Source organism: Stegastes partitus, unplaced genomic scaffold (assembly GCF_000690725.1).
Source record: "Stegastes partitus isolate 25-593 unplaced genomic scaffold, Stegastes_partitus-1.0.2 Scaffold1624, whole genome shotgun sequence".
In the NCBI taxonomy this organism is placed as follows: domain Eukaryota; kingdom Metazoa; phylum Chordata; class Actinopteri; family Pomacentridae; genus Stegastes; species Stegastes partitus.
The window spans coordinates 120,971-144,296 of NW_007579355.1; the positions used below are offsets into that span (position 1 = coordinate 120,971).

The following is a 23,326-nucleotide window of genomic DNA, read 5'->3' on the forward strand; positions in this document are numbered from 1 at the left end:
TCCTGCAGAAAGAACACCTAAAAAACCTCACTTACCTTGACATAAACAAACACTGTACTCCTGTAATAGAAGTAAAAACTAATAAATGGTCCTTTGGTCAATCCCATTTTTATTTATAAGTAACTTTTTGAAATAAACTGTAAACTTTTAACTTGACTTTATAAGCAAATACTGACGATGATTCTGAAATCCCTGTGCTGCCTGTAGGCTATATAAAGTGACCAGTGATGAACTTTGGTCAACATGATGAAAACATGGTGGTCATTCATCTGGATACACTAAATGATATAAGAATAAAACATTGCGTTGCCCCTGATGCAGATTTTTGGTCCTGATGCTGCATTCTTTGGGCTGACAACAAGGAAGCCCAAACCGGAATAAAACAAAAAACCAAAAATCCCCCGAAAAAAACCCCAAAAAACGGGGGGGGCAAAAGTAACCAATAAAAAACCTTTTTTTTTTTTTTTTGCATTAAGATTATTTCTTTCTGCCTTAAAAGGGATTAGACTCTACTAAATTGCTACTTCCTCTTGAATGTGTAATTTGTGATATTCCACCTCCAACTCTTCTCAAATACGGCAAAACTACTCTATGCAAAAGTAATTATAACATTGGGGGAGTTCAGCCATAGGAACTGGAAACCGATTTTGAGGAAGAATAATGATACAGAAAGTCCCACAATGCAAGTTGGCAGAACTGGTTCTTTAAGTTTGTTACATATGAAACCCTGAAAGTTTAAATCCGTGCTATTAAGGCTGATACATGATATGTCTGCCAGCATGTATAAATACACCATATGAGCATGTTAATAAGAGGGGGAAAAAAAAAGCTTAATTTTCCACCAGAGGTTGCCTTTAAAGTTCCTGAAGTTGGGACTGGTACACAGTTAGGAGCTCCTTTTACTCTTTGGATGTTTTATAGATTCACTCGTCGGTCTGATCTTGTGCAGCGAAAACCCATCAACCCTGTTAAAGCAGTTTTGCTTTTCCATGCAGAAATGACAGAATAACTCCTCATCAACAACACTGTAACACAAGTTACCCTCCGACCTGTAAGCGCAGATTCACAGCTGCCCGGCAGTCGCAATGCCTTGAAATGAGGAGTCGGTCACAGCAGAGTTTACACAGAGACGGTTTTATTAGCCAGAACAGATCAGCTGAGACGTCTCAGTCCGAAGCCGCTCAGAAACCAACAACCAGCAATGACAGATGATCAGAGCCGACGCCAGCGTGAACAGACAAAATGTAACATGTAGACACACACGCACCACGTTAACCGTTTCTATATATATATATATAGATATATACTGCAGGTTTACACGCTCAGGGTGGTGCAGTGATGATCCCAGTGTAGCTATGCAAAAGTGACGCAGCAAAACACACGTTCACACACACAAGAGCCACTGTTCGAGTTTCTCCGGGGTGACGGATCCTCGTCTTGTTTTAAAGGAACGTGAAGAAGAGCAACGACGACAGCGACGCCGCGGAGAGCGAGTCCACTGCTTCCACCTTAACGAGTTTTATCATCTTGAGGTTAAAAACTGAGCCATTAAAGACAATTAAGGTCTCCTACTTCCAGCGGTTTGACTTGTAGAAGTATGTTAGAATAAGGCTCTATTTTAATGGCAGCAGATCTGAGATGAAGGAAGTTGTTCTCCTTTGAGTTGCATTGTTTAAAAAAAAACAATAAAAACAACAAAGACTGAGGATGGAAAGGCTGCGGGGTAAAGGTGGTGTGTGTTTGTTTTCACTTGCGGGGATGTTTCAGGAGTAAACAGGAGTCTGGCCGAGTAGCTACCCACCTCTCATACACACAATCACACACCGACACACACTCCAGCCGACGGGGGGTTTAGACGCTGCTCAGGGCGTCCACACCAGGCAGGACTTTACCTGGAGACACCGAGAGGAAGTTCAGTCAGCATCATAATAAAAACAGTTTTTAATAGCTGTGAGTTCTCTGTGTGCTTCTGTTTGTGTCTCTCACCCTCCAGCAGCTCCAGACTGGCGCCGCCTCCTGTGCTGACATGGCTGACTTTGTCTTCTGTGTCCCACTTGGCGCAGCAGGTTGCTGTGTCGCCTCCACCTGGACAAAACACAAAACGTTCACACATGACCAAAGGCTTCAAGACAACCGCTTCAAATGACTCAACGTGCTCCACTGATATCTTTAGAAATCATCTAAAGGTTATTTTACCCGTCGTTTCTGCATTTTACCCAGATGTTTGCTTTCATTTATTTATATCCTCATATATGTGTTTGAAATGAATTCAAATTGTTAATTAAATACTCCTATCATTCCATCTTTCTTTCAAGTGCTTGATCCCATTTATGATCTTTATTTAAGCTCAGTAACTACATCTGTGTATTATAGCAGGAGGAAATAATGCAGATGCATAATTTAATTCACAAAGGTACACTTTCACATATCCTATATTTATTACACGCACGCAACCCAAAATATATCAATCGTTTTTTTCGCTTTAATTTTGATGATTATAGCTCATAGCTCATGCAAATCTGAAATCCAGTATCTTGAATTCAATAAAGGACTTCTGCATTATTTTACCTTTGTACTAACTGTACCTGTATAGAACCCAATAAAACTAACTGTATTTTATTTTGCTGCCATGAACTTCACTGTTTTCTGTTCTCTTTCCTACATTGTATGAAAGTTGCTGCCATTTCAACAACATGCGACGGCTGCTGTTAGCATCTCATCATGCTAACAGTTTTCTGGACCACAGATTTGCACCAACATGCTACCTTGAACTGCTGCTAACAAACAAAACAAGCCCCCTCGCTTCTCATCTTTCTCACCGATGATTGTGATGCAGCCGGATTTGGTCACCTCGACCACTTTGTCCATCAGGTTCTTTGTTCCTTTGGCAAAGTTGTCCCACTCAAACACACCAACTGGACCGTTCCACACGATCTGCTTGGCCCTGGACACGGCCTCTGCGTAGGCCTTAGAGCTCTCTGGTCCACAGTCCAAACCCTACAGACGAGAGGAAGCAGATTCAGATGGAATGATAAAATTTACCTGCATTTTTTTTTTTCACCAAAATAGAATAAACATGGAAAAGACTAAATTTAAGAGCCTGACTTCAGCTTCAGTTTGTACTTGATGACTGACAGGTTATAAAATCTCAGTGCATCGTGCTGTTAGAGACTGAAGCAGCTCCTCTTTTCTCACCATCCAGCCGGCCGGGATGCCAGCGGCGACGGTCGCGGTGCCAGTGGCGGCTTTCTCATCAAACTTGTCCGCGGTGATGAAGTCGACGGGCAGCGTGATCTTGACGCCGTTCTTCTCGGCTTTGGCCATCAGTTCTTTGACGATGCCGGCACCCTCCTCGTCGAACAGGGAGGTACCGATCTGATGAGGGAGCGAGGCAAGCGAGAGGACTGGTTATGTTTGATATCAAAGGAAATCATAAAGAAATACCCAGTATGTTGTATTGTTATATCATTATATAAACACAGAACTAAATAAATCTACATTCTGCGTTACAATCTCCCTCTTAGAAAACATTGTTTGATTGATAGAAAAGTGTTTATTTTCACTAGTTAGAAATACAACAGGAGGTAGTAGAAGAGTTGACGGTTAAACATGGGGAGATAAAGTGGAGCACTGAACGCTGGTGGTGTTCAGATTGTGAAGCTGCTTTGTTAGTTTATGATTTCATTCCTAACCTAAACGTGACCTCTGACAAAAGGGTTTAAAAAGATCCGTCACTTTATTCAAATTACAAAAGAGTTGATGGAGCTCTGCAGATAGTTTTGTTCTGACAGATTCCTGCTTTCACTAAAACACAATAGAGGTGAATGGAGTTGACTTAGCGCAGAAAAAAAAAAGACATTTAAAAGATTGAGCAGACTTCTCTATGAACAGGCCTCACTGGAAGCTCTTGTGACTAAAGGCCCCATTGCTGATGCTTTTTAATCCTGTTTTGTTTATATCTTAACAAACTGGCACCATCTAATGTACGCCAAATTCACTGTTAGCAGCTGCTGTTTGCAATGTACCTGTAGAAATCCAAAGGTTATGACTGGATCGGTTTAATACAGCAGAACACTTAAAATCCTCATGATTCTCAAGCAAGTTCTGCAGGTGAAAGAGTTTCAAGTCAGTTTCTGATAATAGAACTGTGGAACCAAGAAGATCCAAGTTGATACAGGTGGATAGAATTGTGTATTATTTAACTGGATTCATGAAACATCTCCATATGTAACTCAGCAGTGTAGGGACATTTTAGAGTTTTAAACCAATGGATAGGTTCAACGTCAATTAAAGGGAAATTCCAACAGCTTCATGGACGTCTGGTAGCCTCTGACGGACCACAAAGATGATTTAAACAACGGATAAGAAAGTTCCAGGTCGATTTGTCTGCACAAAACAGTTTCTCCTTTGCTCAGGCTCAAGATAAATATTGAGATAATGTGTGCATTACTGTGACTAAAAAGATTTCTTAGCAGATTTATGGTTGTTTTGTCACGATGGACATCAGAGATAATGATAAAACCTCAGGCTGCATTAACACTTAGAAGTTTGCATTTCAACACAATGTTTTCCCATCATTTCAGACATTATCTTCGCTCATAGAAACACATCTGAAAGCGTAATCACTGGGCCAATCCACAATACGTAACTTCTTCTGGTTTTTGAAGGTCCTGCCTTTTATCTCACATTGTATAGACATCTTCATCTCCATCCACACTCCTCTTTCAACTCTTCTTCTCACCTCACAATTTGAAACCACTGACCCAGAGCTGACAAAGCTGCTGAATTGCATAAACGTCATCTTTTCAGTGCTGTGAGCGTTGTCAAATATGGATAGATTTCATAAACTGAGCAAATAAAACCAAAACTGTTCTGCTGGCTAAATTCCGCTTGGAAAATGAGTTACGTTAAACAAAAGCTGGTCTTTCAAAATCTTATTATCAGAGGTCAACTTTAGGTTATGAATGTGAGTCTGAATCTGACAAAACACAGCAGTTGCACAAGTCTGTTTGAACACCAACAACATTCAACACAGAGTCCTTAAGTTCGATAAAATCTCGACCTTGTGAAACATCTGAAATTAAACTCTAAGGTTCCTTCTAGACAACTTTTCATCCTGTCACAGAAAAATACAATTTGGTTTAACAGTAAGGATCACAATGACAAATAGGTTTTAGGAGTTCTCGTCTCATCTTGTGGCATTAATTGTTCATTTATGTCTTCTTAGATGCTAAAAATGCATTAAAGATCTTTTTCGTTGCTCATTCGGCATAAAACCACACTTGAACATTAGTTTGTTGGTTGCTAAATGTAAAAGAGCAGAAAGTGTTTCTAGATTTCATTTGGCAAAATGGAAAACGTGGTTTTGGTCCGTTTAGTTCTTGGACATTACACTGCTGAAACTATGCTATAATTCTTGTTTTACCTCTATTTTAAAGTGTGTATTAACATTTAAAGTGGACATGATTAGCTTTGTAACCCCATAAGCATAGACAGAGCAACATTCATATGGAGTCCAGTTAGTGTCGACTCGATGATAGTCAACGTTTACTCTTTTTTTTAAGCTCCTGTTTTGGTCTCCTCCACTTTCTTTAGATGCAGCTCGTAGCTTGCTGTGTCAGTCTGCTGTTTGGTGGTCAGCAGGTCATACAGAGTGGGTTTTTAGAGGTTTTTCTCTGCAAACAGCTCCCTGTTATGAATGAAAATGACGCTACCGGAGCCGTGATACTAAAACGAAACAGTAAAGTTGCAGTTAAAAGGCAAATAATGAGCTGAAACTCAAAAAAGAGGAGGCCTTTTACATATATAGTCATGAGATCCACTCTTAAAAAGTACTAGCTGATTTAAAGATGGAAACCATTTAAATCCATGTGTATTTTAGGGTATCAAATGTTAGCGGCACAGTGTTCTCCATGTTGTCTTCCTCACCTCCATGTTGTTGAGGACTTTGAGGAAGGTGAAGGCCATGCCGCCGCCGATGATCATCTCATTGACCTTATCCAGCATGTTGTTGATCAGCTGGATCTTATCTTTCACCTTCGCTCTGAAACACCGGCACAGAAGCAGAACACATGAGCACAGACAAGAAACACACATGTGGACAGAAAAGAGTAAAAAAAACAAGCTTCATTCTTATATTCATACAGACAGGTTCACTGTGGCTATGAAACTGTTTAAGCTGTTTTAAAGTAGATATTTTGGTCTCCTGTGATGAAGTTAATGTTGTTCCTCAAGCAAAACTCTTAGAAAACGTAAAAAAATGTAATATGGCTGTGTTCAGACTTTCAAGTAATGCTCCAGTAGAAAACCTGGTTCGCTCAACATTTGCTGCAATGCAATTCAATCATGATGAAATATATGCGGCCCTAATTTGCATTATAAATGCTGCTTTTCTCCATTTTAGGGCCTCAACCAGCAAAAATTCTCATTCTATATGAAATGATTAATTGTTTGCACTTAAAAAGTGGAACAAAGCTGTATTTTCAAAGGCAATAGCTAGTCAAAATGCCAATGATGCTTGTTTCTTTTGATCAAGACCCCAAAACTCAAAAAAATAACTGCAGAGAAACTTTATTGTAGAAAATGAAAAACTATCAACTGATTATCCAAACGGCTGCATTTCATGTCAGCCGACTAATCTATTAATAGTCAGCTCAGCAATTGTTGTGGCCGAAGATAAAACAGATGCGGCTGTGATAACTTTCCAGAGTTATAAAACCACGTCTCACAGTGTTTTAAACCGCTGCAGCCTTGAGTTCCATTAATCTGTTACTCAAACTGTACTTCCTGGATTTATTTCCTCATTTCACTGCCACCTGATGAAACATCTTGACAGTTCATTTTGTTATTTTTCTAAGCAGTTTTCTTGTGATCAGCCATTTTGACACACTGTACATGTCGACAAATCATAGATGAAAGTATCTGCGGTCATTCAGGTGAAGTTAATCTGCCTGATGCTGAACTCTGCTGCCGACCACTGGCTGATCATTACACGCCAACGGTCAATGTCCTCCGTTTGTGACCTGTGAGGAGGTGATTGGCTGGCTGGCTCGGTGCAGACGGCGAGGGACAGTTGCACAACGATCTCGGGACTAAGATGGACTCTGACACGAGGCCAAAAGCAGCTCGGTTAAATGAAGCGTTTCAAACAGCAGCTTCACTCACAGTTTCCTCTTCCAGCTGGGGTGCCACCCCTCAGAGGAAACACTGAATGAAATAGTATAAAGCTACCTGCAGAGCTACAGAGACAAAAGCTCACAGGAAGCAGAGCTGCTCGTGGTGAGTTCAGGAACTGTTGGTTAACTCATCACGTGCTTAACATTTGGCAGCAACCAGTTCCTATATAGTAGCACAACAGTTGCAGTACCTCTGATTTCCTCACTGTTACTTATAAACATACAAATAAATATAATGTTAACACTGAATCACACACTCTTGAGATTTTCACTGACAATTACATTAACTAGATTGTTGAAGAAACCACACTAAATAAAAGTTAAATAGTTCTGTTACAGGCTTTTAAAGTTAAACAACCAACTCAATTTGTTGTTGATGTATTTAACTCCTTTCTGTTGCTGTAATTGAACTGGTGTAATGTCAGATAATTCCTTCAGGAAAACTGGCTGCTTAAGCAGTCATTGCTTGATGATAAACACAAGCTACAGTTTTACATCCATGTACATTGTAAAAGAAACCAAAATCACCTTTAATGAATTAATGCATACAAGAGAAAACAAGTTAAAAATGTGCTTAAAGTTCAGCTGAGTTAGATACATCTCAATGCAACATACCAACAATAAATGTGGGACTTCTCACCTCTGTATGCTCTCTTAGCAGTAATAGTGTCTTTAACAAAGCAGCAGCACCACAGATTACAGATTTAATGAGCTTATTCTCTATTCCTGGATGGACCTATTTTAAAAGAGGCTGCAGTGAGATGACACCCGAAGTGCAACAGAGGGAGAGGAGGAGGTCAAGTAGACGACTTTTAAATCAAATTTAACTTGCAGAAAAGGCGAAGCACCGTCACCTGGAGCAGGATTTTGTTTTGTATAGTATTGCGTAACATTACAATAACGCTGACATGGTATGTACAACTTGAGTCCTGTATGAATAAAACGCAGATGTCAAATAAATGTACGATTGTCCTCCACGAAAGTTTAACCAGGCACAATGCTAGCTGCAAAGACAGATACTAGTTGATTATTTCATAAAATGAAAATAGCTGCAAACTCCTGTGTCCAAGTATTAAATCCTTTGTATAGAGAAGTCTTAACATTTAAGATTGCGTTTCTCATACTGGAGATTCTGGCTTGTATTTCACGTCTCACCAGTATCTGACGAAACGCAGCTTCTTGCATGATTTTACTGCAGTGAAGTTTACAGTCTGTAACACATTCAGACCTGATGAATCATTAAAATGAACTGTTCTCACCCTCCGAGGATGGCCAGGAAGGGCCTCTGAGGTTTCTCCAGAGCCATGGCAAAGTAGTCGAGCTCCTTCTTCATGAGGAAACCAGCCGCCTTCTGAGGCAGATTGACTCCCACCATGGAGCTGGAGGTGAGGAACAGGAGGACGAGGAGAAAAGTCACGTTAAAAACCAGCAGATTCCTTAACTTTGTTAATAATTCAGCAGGTAGCTCAGCCAAGAAATATATTTATCAAAGACTATCAGCGTCAATAAAGACATTGATTCTCATGGATAATTCTAAAAAAAAAATTAATGCACAAACTCTTGTTACAGTCAGAGAGATATGATGTACTTGTGTATAAAGACAGCTAATATCAACCACCGTATCCAGCCGACCTGCCTCCTGCTCACCTGTGAGCTCTGTGAGCTGTACCGAAGGCATCGTTGACGTAAACGTCTCCCAGTTTGGACAGAGACGCCCTGAAGGAGTCGATCTGCTCCTGGGAGGCCTTGGTCTGGACAACAAATAAATACAGGAGAGAAGACAAACACAGAAAGAATGAATTAACCTGCATCAGTAGCTGCAATCTGTGTTTCCTTCATCTGTTTCACCCACAGAGATCCATCCATGTGTTTATTTTCTTTTAAAAAGCTTCAAAGTGTTCATTAATTGAAAGCGGTAAATCCATTTTATTCCAACAATGTTGTTTGTTGAACAAAATTCAAGCATTAATTGATGAATTAATTGAAATGTGAGCAGCTGCTGCACCTGTTGTTCGATTCAATGTGTTTTTTCCTCTAAACTAAATTCTATTGTCCATATTCACACAACAGCTGCTGCCAACACGACTATCAGTTTACGTGCCGCACTGCTGTGCTGCAGCAGCACAAACACGGACGCCGACATTCACAAGCCTCAATACCTGCAGCTTAATGAAATTCCTGCTGTTGTCCTGCAAAGAAAAACTCTCCCCTTATCATCTGGCTGCTGTCTAAATTTTCACCATCACGATATAGTCAGTACATTGTGGATCAGGTTTCTGCTGCACTTTAACAAAGTTCATGACTGTGAGAGCGGAGGGCAGAAAAAGGTCAAGAGAGTTCTTCAGTGTCGACCAAATGTCACAGTCAGATCACAGTCCAGTCACTGCTTCCTACATTCACCCCTTCAATCTACGTGACAGATTCAAGTCAGAAACAGGACAAATGAAGCTGATTCATTAAATAAACATCACTCTCTCCTAACTTCTCATATTCATGATTAGTTGTTCTTTAATACTGATTAAATGAGCTTTTTCCTCACTGAAGGAAATGTGGTATTAAAATACATAACAGAAAAACTACCAAATCTGATTCAATACTCGAGCAGTAAAAGCTTTTACCGTAGTTTGTTGCTTCGCTCTGAAGTTGAACAACTTAATATCTTCTTCTATTAAAAGTCCACCTACTTCTAGCAGTGCTTGTAACATGTAGCACCATTAGAGAGGGAAACTAGCTACATTAAACACTTAAAAAAAGCAGATTACATAGAAAAAGGCCTGTGAAAATTAAGTCAGCATGATTGGATTATTAGCTACTTCTGGCAGTTTTTCTCTAATCTGAAGGACAGATGGTGTTTTATTCTGCACAGACAGTAAAGCTGCTTGAGGCAAATTAATCTATCTGGAGTTGGGGCATTTGGGCTGCAAATAATAAATACTTCCATCAATTCATCTACTAATTATTTAGTATTTTGGTCTATAAAATTTCATAACACAGAGAAAATGCCCTTCACAATTTCCTAAAACATGTTCCAAAGACTCACAAATTAGCTTTACATAAGGAAAAGAAAATCTGTAAATGTCTGTAGCTGCAGGAGCCAATGAATGATGAGGATCTTTGCCAGAACAATGGAAAATCAAAATACTTGCAGATTAACTTTGTTGTTGATTAAACTATCTGAATGATCGCGTAGCTGTACAGTAATAATGCACTTCCTTAAAATGGATAAAAATGATGGATTTTGGTCCCTACTTTGGGACTTTCAAATTTTAATCCTATAATTACTTTATTGCAGCTTAAAGGCTCTTTTATTAACCACACAGCCAGTATTACAAGCTGAGTCATCCTGCTCGTGACAAATAAACTGATCCTCATATATAAAAGCAGTGCAGCGCTCCTTTAACTGAGCAAGTGAGATTGTTTCAGCTGTGCTACTGAGAAATGTTTCGATAATGAACTAAAAATAAAAAGGTCCCGTGTGATACAGTACAGCAGTACAGTAGAAACCAGCCAGCATACCAAGCAGGCCTCTCAGGACAGGAAAAGCCCAGTGACCTTCAGCATAAATGTCAGCAGGTCGACGCTGCTGATCTGCTGCAGGACGGACCAACATTCAAGTCACACAATGTCTGAGGATCGTCCAGAGTCTGGATCTGAACTTTTAATAGAACGTCTGCATTTCAGCATAAAGAAAAGAGATTATGTTGTATGATTAGGTGACGAAGATGCCATATTAAAATATCTTAGTTGGGGGTTTTCCTGCCCATTGAAGTAGTTTTAGGGTGCCCCAAAGGAAATTATTTATTTAACCAGTCTTGTTGATTGTGGCTTCACCAACTTCAGCATGACAGACATTTTTCTTCATGAAATGGACAGAATAACAGAAAAATGAATAAATATCTAACAAATTGAGGCACCATAAACTCACTGCCTTTACTGTACTCGGACCAATCATGTCTAATGTCATGCATCCATTCTGAGGCAGGACCAACCGAGTGTAGTTATAAGATTGGACTGAGCTATGATCCGATTCAACACGGTCTATGCAAAATTCAGTATGTCAAAAATCTGACAAAGTGGCCAAACAGTCCACATAGAGTGAGACGGATCGTAGCTGCCAAATGAAAGTGCACAGAACACAAAAAACACAACAGAAAAGCTTGTTTTTACTGTTGTTTAAAGTGAGAATTCTCCTGCTAACATGCTGCCACAAGACGGATCTCAACTGCTCACGATGTCTGAAAGTATTTATATAAAAACAGATGTTATATTTACACAGTATCACTTGATTTAGGAATCTACTCTGAAGACTTCCATTTCTAATTTACTGCATACCAAACTGTCCCTGTTTTCCTCTGTAGTCCACAATACATATGAGGATATTTTTGACACACGAATTTCCATTGTTTTGTTGCATTGTTTACAGGTACAATGCTGTATCACATTACATTAAGAATATATGCGCATTTGTTTTTTGGTTTTTTTTTTAACACTTCATGTTAAGTTTCATTTGAGAGCACATACCAGTTGTTAAGTTTCACAAATAGACACAACACAAGGTAAACACTGTGTTCTACAGGACACCGAATCTCTGCATCACCTCTGTCTGGACCATGACGTCATCATACGGTGACGCAGCTATTTCAGGGGACACTGCAGCTGTGGTGACTGTGCGTTTTCCTTACAGAGAATTACTTTGACACTGAAGAAACTAGAGCAAGTTCTGAAGCATCTTTGTTCTGTAACTTCTAAGCAGGTTTATTCACCTTCATTTGCCTTTTGTCTAGATTTGTCCTAGTACATGTTAAGGCTTCTTATAGACTATTCTGTAGTTTTTTCAAAAATTAAAACCCAGCCTGGATCAATGTGTTAAATCAGCAGGAAAGGCAGGGAACAGTTCATCCTGTACCTCTAGATGTAGTGTTAATCCTGTGCGAATGGGCCTTTAGATTAGTTTTCTCCGCACCAATAGATGAAAGAGAAACTGGACTGCAAAGAACAGTTTTGATGGGTCATGTTCATAAAGTGATGCACTAGAAAGATTTAATAAAACCCAACTCTGACGAAAATGTATTGAGCTTTGACTGAATAAACTGTAATATTTACAGGACATTAGCCTAAAAAAAAAAAATAAAAAAAGACTGCTGGGAGACCCACCTTGTTCCCGGAGGCATCTTTGCCTTTTCCCTCCTCGGCAACGTGGAAGCGGAGGTTCTCCAGCAGGATGACGGATCCAGTAGCGGGGTTAGCGCAGGCAGCTTCCACCTCTGCACCCACACAGTCCTTCAGGAAGGTGACGTCCCTGCAGAGACCCAGAGGACCAGTGAGGATGAATTCTGATGGCTTTTATATGTTTTATGATCTCCATAGGCCAAGTGTTGTCTTCTTGTCATGTAATAGTTATGTTGTGACCCTAACAAATGTTAGTGAAACACATTATGGGAAGTAGCAGAAGCCGCAATAAAGAAGAAAATATGTGCCTCAAATTAAAATAATTAAAAAAAATACAGATGACCCAACGTTACCAGTTCACAAACTGAACAAAATAACTTACATGTATACATTCATATTCAAAATATGAAGGGTGCTCGGGCTGCAATGCACTGGAGTGGGCGTGACGCACAGGCTGCATTTGGCTACTGAGACCAGTTTCTGTGTGTAGGTCAGCGGTGACGGCTCCGTTTCCACGGCGGCAGGGATATTCAGAGATCAAATTTGATATCCCGATTCCAGCACAGCGAACGAATAGTCGGCTATTCGGGTCCAGCCCTAGTGTAAACTACATTTTTCCATGTTTGTGGTTTTTGTAACTTTTTTGTTTGCTTGATGATCCAATTTTATTTAATTTACCTCATTTTGGTTTTGCATTTTAAATAACTACAATATACACAACTATATTTATTTTCCATGAGTCACAAGTCACCATAAATCACCTCCAGCAACCAAAGTCTGACCATTAAACAAATGAAATGTGACCTGAAAAAAATATTAAAGCAGCAAAATTAACGAGTAAAGACATTTGTTGTCTTTCACTTTTTCTATTATGGTGCATGCAGATTGTTTTGTCATTAAAGTAAACCTTAGTTTTGATCCTACATGTCCCACTTGTTCTATAACAGTCATTCAGTCTATTAACTTTCAACAATTAACTCCATTTGGTGCATTTTATGTCACATAAGAACCTGTTTATGTATTTCACTTTTGCTGCTTGTAGTTTTATTTCATTGACAGCAGCCTCTTTTATCACTGAAAGCTCTTTTACAGCTGTATCAGAGGTGTACTGATTAATAAACAAATGCAAGGTGTTTCAAACAAACAGAAGCTGCTTATTGAGTCCATCAACTCACTTCCCCAGCAGGGTCTTGAGCTCGGCGGCGACGGGCTCCAGGGAGTATTTCTCAGGCATGGGGTTTCCGTCAGGACGACCCAGATGGCTCATCAGCACAACGGACTTGGCCCCGTTGTCAAGGCAGTGCTGGATGCTGGGAACGGCCGCCTTGATCCTGGAAATCAGCAAGCACAAGACTTTAGAAAACTCATCCATCAACTTTTATTCCTACTTCTTTTTCATTTCTACCATCTCCTTTAATGCCTTAAAGACATCAAGGTTATAGACATGTTGGTTTTTCTGGTTTATTAAAGGACAAAACTTTCACTGCAGCATTGAAGGAGTCAAGTTTACTTTTATTGTGAGAAGAAAGAAAATGTAGAAGAATGAGTTGAACTTTACCTCTGGTTGTTTGTGATCTGCTTGTCCTTCATTGGAACGTTGAAGTCAACTCTGAAAGAGAAGAAACTAAATTAGCAGAAAGAAATGGACGAATGAGATGTTAATTAGAGAAGTTTTTGTGATTAGTGGCACAAGCCTGAAACATGGATTAAACACTGACGGTAACACCACCAGTGTGTCATTAAAACTGTTTAAATTACCAAAGGTGACGAGTCATTCCTACACAACAAACTGCACTGTAATGCCTTTGTTAAATATCTAATAAGTCACTTTTCATTCTCATAAACAAAATACACCAAGCACCTGAAATAGATCTCTGTATTCAATCAAATATTCACTCTTTTTCCTCCACTTCTGAAAAGCAAATATCAGCTGCTAAATGCTTCATTATGTTCAGTCATTAACCAAGTTTGTGTTCCGTTTAATTCTGAGCAGGTGGAGGACAGCAGGATTTAAGAGTTTTTCTTTTTGTTCAAAACTCGGGCCAACAGAGAATAAACCTAAATAGCTAAATAATGGTGATATATTCTTAACAGTATTTGCATTACAGCTGCTACTTTTTTCAAGAACAGCAACACTCGTCGTGTTTCTCCACTCTACATCCACCATGCAGAGATGCACACAGGCTGCTCATGAGAACATGCTGCATCCCTCGTACTCCAGCCTGTTACGTAACCAGCTCCCCTCCCTCCATCTGATGCACTGAGACACATAATCAGCCTGCACACACTCTGCACCCGCTGCCATTGTAGCTGCAAGCCACTGTCTTAGCCTGAAACCCAACGGTCAGCAATTCAGAGGCTCAACAGCAGGCAGCCGTTTGCAGGCAACAACTGCAGCAGTTTTCTGCTCTCGTTTCGTTCCACCTGTTGCTCTGGAGTGCGACTCTGCATGTCAGCGAGAACACAATGGACGCAGCTGCTCTGGAGATCTTCTGGAGGCAGAAATAAGCTCACTGAAGGAGCTAGAACCTGAAAAATGAAGCCGACTAATAGATCTTATTCACAGCTCAGTAGCCATTTATGAGCACTGCCTGGATGCAGATAATAAATGGTGACAACATCATATTTCACAGACACTTATAGTTGCAGATACATTTAAGTATTGATTTCGCTTTTATTAGTGGAACTTGCAACTAACATGAGATGCAAATTCGGTTACACATGTAGTCCGTTAGGTGATGGCAAACTGAAACCACGTGGAACAATGAATGAAAAACGTATGTCTCTAAGAAATGCTTGCACATCTTCAATTTTTAAGAAACTCAAGTTGCTGCAGGGAGCAATGAATGAAAAAACATGGTCTTCATTCTCCTCCTGCCTCTTGTTATTTTCTTTGGGCTTCAGACAAATTATGATGAAAAAACTAAATACTGTATTTATAAACCTCTTTAATGGTCATGAAACTGCATTTCAAGCTGCTACAGGGAGCTGTTGGATAGCATGAACAGTGTGCAAGTCATTTCCTGCACAGACACTGAAGGTCTCCAAAACAACATCCTGCTCTCCCTCTTTTAAACTCTGAACCGGCCGCCTTCCCTTGGTCTCCATACAAAGCTGTAGGTTCATAAAACACCTACATGCAGCATGCTCTGACAGGCCCAGGGTGTGATCTGAGGAAACTCATTGTCTGACTGTCTCAGTGCAGCACACTGTGGCTCCCCGCTCAGACTAACTTCAGATGAAGTGAAGTTTGACCTTTTCACACTGAGCGGTCCAGGCTGCTGGTGAACCTTGTCCTATGTCTCCCAGCGTTGCATCACCAAACTGAGCAAACCAACATGGCCCTCTGACATTTCCACATGGGGTGTCGGTTTCAAGTGCACTTCCATGATCACTGGCCTTCACAAAGTGTAGAAACATCCAACTAATAAATGGCAAAATAATTACCAAAAATAAAGTAACATTACTGCATCCTGGCTTAATTTTAAATATATATACATGTGTTCAGCCAGGCAGCAGGGCAGACTGAATTGTACTTCAACTAAACAAGGAGGGATTAAAACATCTTTGAGGAAAGCACCAAACCAGCTTGTCAAATGAATTATTCCAAAACCATTTTGGTTCCTCTGTCAACCAGTGCCTCATCATTACTTGTTCAAGCAGTTTATCAAGTATGAATGATAAAAAAAGCGATTGATTACAACTAGAGCTGTAACTATTTGCAGAATAATCAACTCAAATAGTATATAGTTGCCAATCTGAGCTCTTGAGCAATGCCCTGCCCATATTCCCTACCAAAGGGATCAATGGGAATCGTGACAGCCCCTTTTCATTGAATAATCACAAAAATAACCCAGTTAACTATCAATAATGCCAAAAACGTCTTAGCTTTAGCACTACTTAAAACGTGGCATGATACTTGATGCTATTTCATTAAACAATGACTCGAAATATGGAGATCTGCCCCCTGGCTCAAGCGTGACTGGACATTCATAATTATTTATTGAGGTTTTATAGAATTACAGTTTACATAACTAACACCAGTCAAAATAAAACATCCCTTAGTTATACTGAACACAAGGCACAGTGTGTGTCATAAAGGTAATACGTTTTATGAGAAGATAAAAGGCCGGTTTACTGCAGGGATGCTGTTGATGTATTTTAATCTAAAGGGAGTGACTCCAGCTGCACCTCGGATGCAGGTTTCATCCATACAGCATCTCCTCACTGGCACGTAACATGGATGGAAAACGTGACGGGCAACAAGTTCACTTCCTGTCCTCTGCACGGTCCTCTGAAGTGATTCAGACACCGTTAACTATCACTTCTGAGTCTTAACGCGAGGAATGTGTGATTATCGAACAGTTTATCACCCTTTGAGGGCCACACATTATATTTTGGAGATGTCAGCTAAAAAGCGAACGTCAAATAATCCCATTTTTGATTAGCATCGCAAGCTAACAGCTCGGCGCCGATAAACGCTCACCTCATAATGACGCGCTTCCCCTTCACGTCCACCTTGTCCAGGGTAAGTTTGTTAGACAGAGACATGTTGCTATGTTGCTGTGTTTCGCTGGTTCTTTCGTGCACCTTCCTGGCTGGGTCTCCTCCGCCTCCTCCGGCTGTCGGCTGGTTAGCTACCGAATGACAGCGGTGACCTTAGCGCAGCGCGGAGGAACACCGGCGGGGCGGGGCACAGCACACCCCCGGCTGCTGATTGGTTGAGGCAGGGGGACAGCGCTTGATCTGATTGGATGTGGCTGCTGCCTTTATGCTGACGTACTTACCTTCCTGATTACTTCATCAGCTGAACTTCATTCAAACTCTAAAGCACATTTACTCAACTACTGCAGTTATAGTAAAATACCTTGAGTGTTTTCATTTTGAGCAACTTTATAATACTTTACACTGCAGAGCGAGTTGTTGTACTTTCTACTCAACTACACTAATTTTACAGCTCTTATCACATTGCAATTTACATTTTTAGGATATATAGAACACTTTATTGATCCTCTAAAGAGAAGCTGTGTTGCAGTAACATTTTTTTATAACACAGAAAATTGATTTTGTATATTCTCTCATGGCCCTTCAGAGGGGGCCTGACCCAACGGTTGAGAACCTCTTGAACCACTGTTGTAAACCAATATTGTCATGTATGATAATGTCACAAATCTATTTTACTGCCAAAGAAATACTTTCATTTTTGGTCAAATGAGTACATTTTGCTACTAATCCTTCTGTGCTTTTAGAATTTTTAATGCTCAAGTATTTCTCCATTGTATTTGTACTTTTAACTAAGAATGTACTAACTCAGACCAACCAATGTAGAACTCTTACTAGCAGTAGAGTATTTCACACCAATGTATTGTACATACCTTTAAATGATTTTAATATTCCTTCATCCCCTGATATTGTGTACGGTAACGACAGAAAGCTGTTAATTCATCTATTAAATTCTTTTTTTTTTGCATTATTGGTAGTGATTTTACACTCTCTGGCCCCGAGAGCTTTTTTTATGCAGAATTCACACACAAGCACTCGGTAGAATCACACTTAATTTATTTGGACAAAGTAACATGTTGGAATAAACACAGGCCTTCACCATCTGAACACGTAGATATTCATTATTCATCTGTACAACCAGAAAGTTTCTCGGATGGGCCGCAGGTCTGTCATGGCAGCTCTTTACTCCTCTTCGGCTCCTCTCCACGGTTTGGGCTGTATCTTCCCAACTGGCGACATATTCCAGGTGATGCCGGTCTGAGTCAGCACCTGCACAACGACAGGAAAAGTCATTGTTTTTTAGAATCTTCAGGGTAATAAAAAGGAAATTGACTTTAAATCAAATTTTCCCACCAGGAATTAAGACAAAGATGAAAGGAGTAGTAGTCATATTTAAGGGTCTTTTTTGTTGTTGTTTTTTTGGAGTGTAAGATCCCGTTTTCAGACTTGATCTTCAAAGCCTTTCACACCTTTTACATTTCAAAGACCTTTGAGGATATTAAGTCCCTTAATTGTGGTAAAATAATGAAACATTCTGACACTGATGAATTTATTCAGCAAGGCCTTTCACAGTGAACAAAAATGTGCTGGTGTGCAAGAGTCAACAAGCTCTGGTCGCCCTCCAGTGGTCACAAGTAACAACTGAGGGTCAGTTAGACAAGCAGTCGTGTTCCTGTAGCAGCATACCGGCCAACAAACATCTTCATTATGTCTGTTGTGTCTTGATGCAACAAAATAAATAACAAAAACAGAATCGAACCAATAATAGACTTTGTCAGGGAGAGAGAACAGTGTCTGGTGGCGTTTCTATGCTTATTATTCTTAACTCATTGGTACTCAATTGAAGTATTTCATTGTCAACAGTTTAATTGAACCCTTTTTTTAAACAAAATAATTAAAATGCTTCCAAAACACAACAAAACTATGACTCTCAGCCATTTTCAGAGCCAATACACCACTGTTGTGCTTTGGAAAAACACATAAACCCAACCTGAGTCAGTGCCTAAAAGAGGATTCCTACAGCTTTCTGCAAATGTGAGAACTAACACACTTTTTGGAAAAATGGAGCCAGTTTTTACATTCTTTTTCTAAAGGAAATATCTTATACTAGATAAGAAAATATGTTGATATAAAAAAAATAATAATCCAGATAGAAAATCAGCGCTATTGTGATTCCCAGTGATGGTAAAATGTGTGGATGGTCAATGTAACAGTAACGTTTGCACTGTATGTGCCAATTTATTTTTTATTTTTTCTGATGTTTAAGAGGTTCTTAATTTCAAACCTGACTTTCCTGTTTAACTCAACAGTTGCTGTGATACAATTCTGTGCTCAGTACATTTTGATATCTGACTCTACACTGTTTATGTAATTTAATTGTAACTTGACAATACTGAGGCAAAAGGCAAATTCTTTTCAGGAGGGTCACTGGTGGGACACTGAGTGGTTGATAAAGCAAGCTCAGTTCTCTGTAATGTCTCTGGAAAGTCAGACATCTTTTTCACACTTTCCCATCAACTGTTCGACACAGTTTTTATTTTCTGTGACAAAATTCTTTCCCCTTCTACACAGAAACCCAATGGATACATATCCGTTATTTCTCTTTTTCTGAAAATGCAACATTTTAACCAGCTGTCTGTTTATGTCATACAAATGATTAAATGTGGTCTAACTTACGTATCCCCAAACAGCTGTGCAGAAGGCTGCTCCACCGAGCATCAGAGCTGTGCCGTACTTGGAGTGGAAGTCCTGGCGGGCAGTGGATCCATGCCTCACCTGCCTCGCAGCCTGACCTGGACAACAAAACACAGATCTGATGGTAAAGACTTAACTACAACATTGAGTTAAGCATTTAGATTATCTTTAAGGTGACTGTTGGTAAGGTTTATATGATTCTGGAAAAGGTAGAAAACAAAAGGATCTGAATATATTCTGAAGGATTTTCTGACCATTATTTTTGTGTTGAACTGAAATCAAGAGTGACTTAATCAGATTGTTTTTAAAACTTTCTTGAAAGAAACTATTCATAGTGTCCACATGAACGGGTGCTGCCCTTTCTGCACAACTTCTCAGTCTCAAACAGCAACATGGTTAAGTGATATGTGAAATAAAATAAAACTTCACACAACACTATAAATGTCTCTTTAGCTGTCTTTAGTCCTTAGTTGTTGTCTTTTGCATTCATGTTTATGACGAGTTCTCTTTTTCCTTTCCCTGTTGTGTTGCTGTTGACATACTGTTTGATACATTCAGAGCTGCAATGATTAACTGATCGATTGATAAACTATAAAGAATGTTTTAATTTCTTTAAAGAAAACTAATAATTTTTTTTGTTGGTTGGACAAAATTAGAGCTGTAATGATTAACCAATCAACTGAAATTGAACATCTAAAGCTATTGTGGTGATTAATTACTCATTTCAGTTTTTGGTTATCTTTGTTTTTTAAAGAAAAAGACAACAATTTTGTGTTTTGGAGTGTTGGTCAGACAGGAAAGCTGATGATGCCCCCTTGGTCATTCAATTATGTTAGAGAGCAGCAGATTAATCAACAAAAGAAGATAATTGGTAGTTGCAGCGCTATTTACATTATTATCAAGAGGTGGAACAATTATTCGATGAATCGATGAGTTGTCTTTTATTAAATTATTGAAGTATTTCAATAACCAAATAATCTGCTTGAGTATTAAAAAAAATAGAAAATAAAGAAGTTCTTTGATTCTAGTGTCTTAGACTAGAATAATTTTTTGAGGGTAATTTCTACCTCTACAACAGTAAACTGAATATCTATGGGTTGTGGACAAAAAAAAAAACAAAAACATTTGACGATGTCATCTTGGGCACTGATCACTGATTACACAGATCTGACATGTGTCACCACTGACTTTTTATAGTCACAACAGTGGATTAACTGGGGAAATACATCAACAGCTTTATTGACAATGAAAAAACATTATTTGCAGCCCTAATGTAAAGTAAAAATGAGATACAAAGTTACGCGAATGAATTAGACAGCAGGTTACACAGTGGACTCAGAATGGACTTATATGACCTCTTTTAAATTCAACCTCCCAGTGAAAAGAAAGACACTTCAGGGATGGATATAAAACACGACCAATAAAAAAAGAAAGAAAGAAGGCCATACTAAGATGTAAATCGATATCGGTCACCACATTGTTTAACATAAATCATAACCTCTCCAGCATTTATAAATCATATTACATATTTTCTTTTTAACTGTCACTGCTGACACTCATTAACAGAAACCAAATCTACCCTTCAAAGGTGATTTCAGCAATTTCTAGATGCTAAATACAGACTGCCCTTATTTGCCCTTGCAAATCAATTAAATTCACAGTCAAAACACATAGACATTATCTAGACAGTTTACCGTAGCCTGTGATTTACAATAAATAATTTACATAAACAAAACTACTCAATAAAGGAATGAACATTACAAGCGAGAAGCTAACTGTTTTGAAGTTATGCAGGTCAGAGGTTCGGGCAAAGACATCTTGTTAAAATAATAGCCAATAAACAAAGCTACTTTAAACGGAATAACTAGGATAATTTACGACATAACATTCAAGATATGCAATTTTACGATTAACAGTATTTTATCACATATTTTGTCTCCTCAGGGAGATGCTAATGTTAGCTGGCTAACGGCAGACTGTGAATGCTAGCAGGCTAACCGCGGTCACCGACCACGCAGACTTTTGGACTTTCCACAGACTAATAACAAATTGTCGCCTGCTGCAAACGAACGCAGACAAAACAAACTGACAAGAAAAACTGCTTCCTTACTGCTGACGTTGACTGCAACTTTAGCAAACCGGTACATGTTGTCTCGCCTGGTGTCTTCAGTTACCCTTGACGAACGGAAAAGTAATATGGCCGCTGCACGTAGGCAAAACCGGAAGTTATGTTGCGTTCAATTTCAATAGTAAAAAAGTTATTACGAGAACTAGAAAAAAAGGAATTGGAGAAAGACATGACAAATGTATTGGCAAACCGTTGGCAAAATCGATGGAAACTCAGCACTACTGATAGTTACGTTAAATAAAAAGAGCTAGGCCTAGTAACCATGAAATAATACAACAATGTCTCTCAAACGTGAGAGTAATGGGTGTGCTTGTTACTCTTCCCACGTTTCATAAATGTACCACCTTTATGATTGCCAATGTGAGCATGCGCCGACTGAACGTTAAGGGTAAAAAATGGAGAATAAATTCACACTTTCAGACACTATAAAATCAAATACAAAATACACAGATAGCAATTAATATCAATTTTCAACATATGTCGAACAGCTTTCAAAATATCAGATATCAGTTTAGCGTGTACAATTTGTTACGTATAAAACCCCAACTGATTTCCCGCTCTAGCACCGTGTCAGGATGGCCGAGTGGTCTAAGGCGCCAGACTCAAGGATAAACTCCTTCCGCTGAAACGGGACTTCTGGTCTCCAAATGGAGGCGTGGGTTCGAATCCCACTTCTGACACATAACTTTTTCTGCCTCAACAGTAATAACGAACTAAAAAAATGGCAAACAAATAACTGCAATATAAACTGTGGCAGTATTAGTCATCCCAATACGACTGGGGTTGGGATTCGCAGGAACAATGTATTAGTGTGGCTAAACAAGCTGTTACTAGTTTGGGCTTCTTTTAGAATTTATTTTAAATTGAATGACACTCATTCTTTTGTTTATCTGAAATTTGGGGCTGTTTTCTGTTTCAGTTCACAGATTTTTAAGGTAATATGTCATAAAATTAAAATCTGAAAATAACTATAAAAAAAATAAATAAATTGGAGAATAAAACCGTTAACAAAATTTTGCATGCAAGACCTTACATTTCGCATTCAACAAATCAAATACCTAATTACACATAAACAAAATATTTTGCGTAGCAGCTTTCATGCAAACAGAATCTAAGGGCTTGAAACTAAAAATAGGTGACACCAAGATCATTAGGAGTTTTATAAAATATCAATGCTAAATGAGACAGATGACCATAAACTGTACATACAAGTAAAAATAAGTAAGGGATAATGCCCGACGAGGTGTCCATTATCAGAAATTAATGGACGACGCGGAGGCGTGAACCGTCCGACGCGAAGGACGGTTCACGCCTCCGCGTCGTCCATTAATTTCTGATAATGGACACCTCGTCGGGCATTATCCCTTACATATATTATGTGACGTATAGACTTTAAAACTGGTGTCATGTGTGCTCTTTTTCTGTTCTTAGTCACACACATGCAGCAGAGTTTTAGTTTTGTCTTAGTTTCAGTTGGGCAATATTTAATATTTTTTTATGAACCTTTTTACTGATTCTATCAACTCCAAAACTAAAACATTAAAGCAAATAGAGGCAAAACAATGAAATCAACTGTACACGAATGTGTTTTTTCAGACAGTTAAAATAAAAGGCTCCATACTTTTTTATAGTCCACATTAGCTTCTTATTTATATAT

At 39.1% G+C, this 23,326-nt stretch overlaps 2 protein-coding genes and 1 non-coding gene across 3 annotated transcripts; 1 reads left to right on the plus strand and 2 right to left on the minus strand.

Moving 5' to 3' along the window:
* Positions 1-1,118: 1,118 nt before the first annotated feature.
* Positions 1,119-16,995, minus strand: pgk1 (phosphoglycerate kinase 1). Its single transcript, XM_008301047.1, has 11 exons — positions 16,831-16,995; positions 13,903-13,953; positions 13,520-13,675; positions 12,330-12,474; positions 8,823-8,926; positions 8,435-8,554; positions 5,929-6,043; positions 3,196-3,375; positions 2,820-2,997; positions 1,987-2,085; positions 1,119-1,892 (listed from the first exon to the last, which is right to left on the minus strand). Exons 1-11 carry the CDS (start codon positions 16,893-16,895, stop codon positions 1,852-1,854), a joined length of 1,254 nt encoding a protein of 417 aa, XP_008299269.1. The 5' UTR covers positions 16,896-16,995; the 3' UTR covers positions 1,119-1,851.
* An 891-nt stretch (positions 16,996-17,886) lies between these two features.
* cox7b (cytochrome c oxidase subunit 7B) lies at positions 17,887-21,764 on the minus strand. The gene is made up of 3 exons (XM_008301048.1): positions 21,652-21,764; positions 19,524-19,639; positions 17,887-18,116 (listed from the first exon to the last, which is right to left on the minus strand). The coding sequence occupies exons 1-3, from the start codon at positions 21,686-21,688 to the stop codon at positions 18,030-18,032; spliced, it is 240 nt and encodes a 79-aa protein (XP_008299270.1). The 5' UTR covers positions 21,689-21,764; the 3' UTR covers positions 17,887-18,029.
* Positions 21,765-22,238: 474 nt separating this feature from the next.
* On the plus strand, positions 22,239-22,349 carry trnal-caa (transfer RNA leucine (anticodon CAA)). The gene is made up of 2 exons: positions 22,239-22,276; positions 22,304-22,349. It is a non-coding gene; the product is annotated as a tRNA-Leu (tRNA).
* Positions 22,350-23,326: the final 977 nt, after the last annotated feature.

Excerpts from the sequence above, each read along its gene's own strand:
- pgk1 (XM_008301047.1), bottom strand. The coding sequence starts at position 16,895 with ATGTCTCTGTCTAACAAACTTACCCTGGACAAGGTGGACGTGAAGGGG. Across the intron at positions 13,676-13,902 it reads CAGATCACAAACAACCAGAG|GATCAAGGCGGCCGTTCCCA; the intron begins GTAAAGTTCAAC and ends GCTGATTTCCAG. Across the intron at positions 2,998-3,195 it reads GCATCCCGGCCGGCTGGATG|GGTTTGGACTGTGGACCAGA; the intron begins GTGAGAAAAGAG and ends TCTCGTCTGTAG.
- cox7b (XM_008301048.1), bottom strand. The coding sequence starts at position 21,688 with ATGTACCGGTTTGCTAAAGTTGCAGTCAACGTCAGCA. Across the intron at positions 19,640-21,651 it reads AGTTGCAGTCAACGTCAGCA|GTCAGGCTGCGAGGCAGGTG; the intron begins GTAAGGAAGCAG and ends TTTGTTGTCCAG. Across the intron at positions 18,117-19,523 it reads GCACAGCTGTTTGGGGATAC|GTGCTGACTCAGACCGGCAT; the intron begins GTAAGTTAGACC and ends GTCGTTGTGCAG.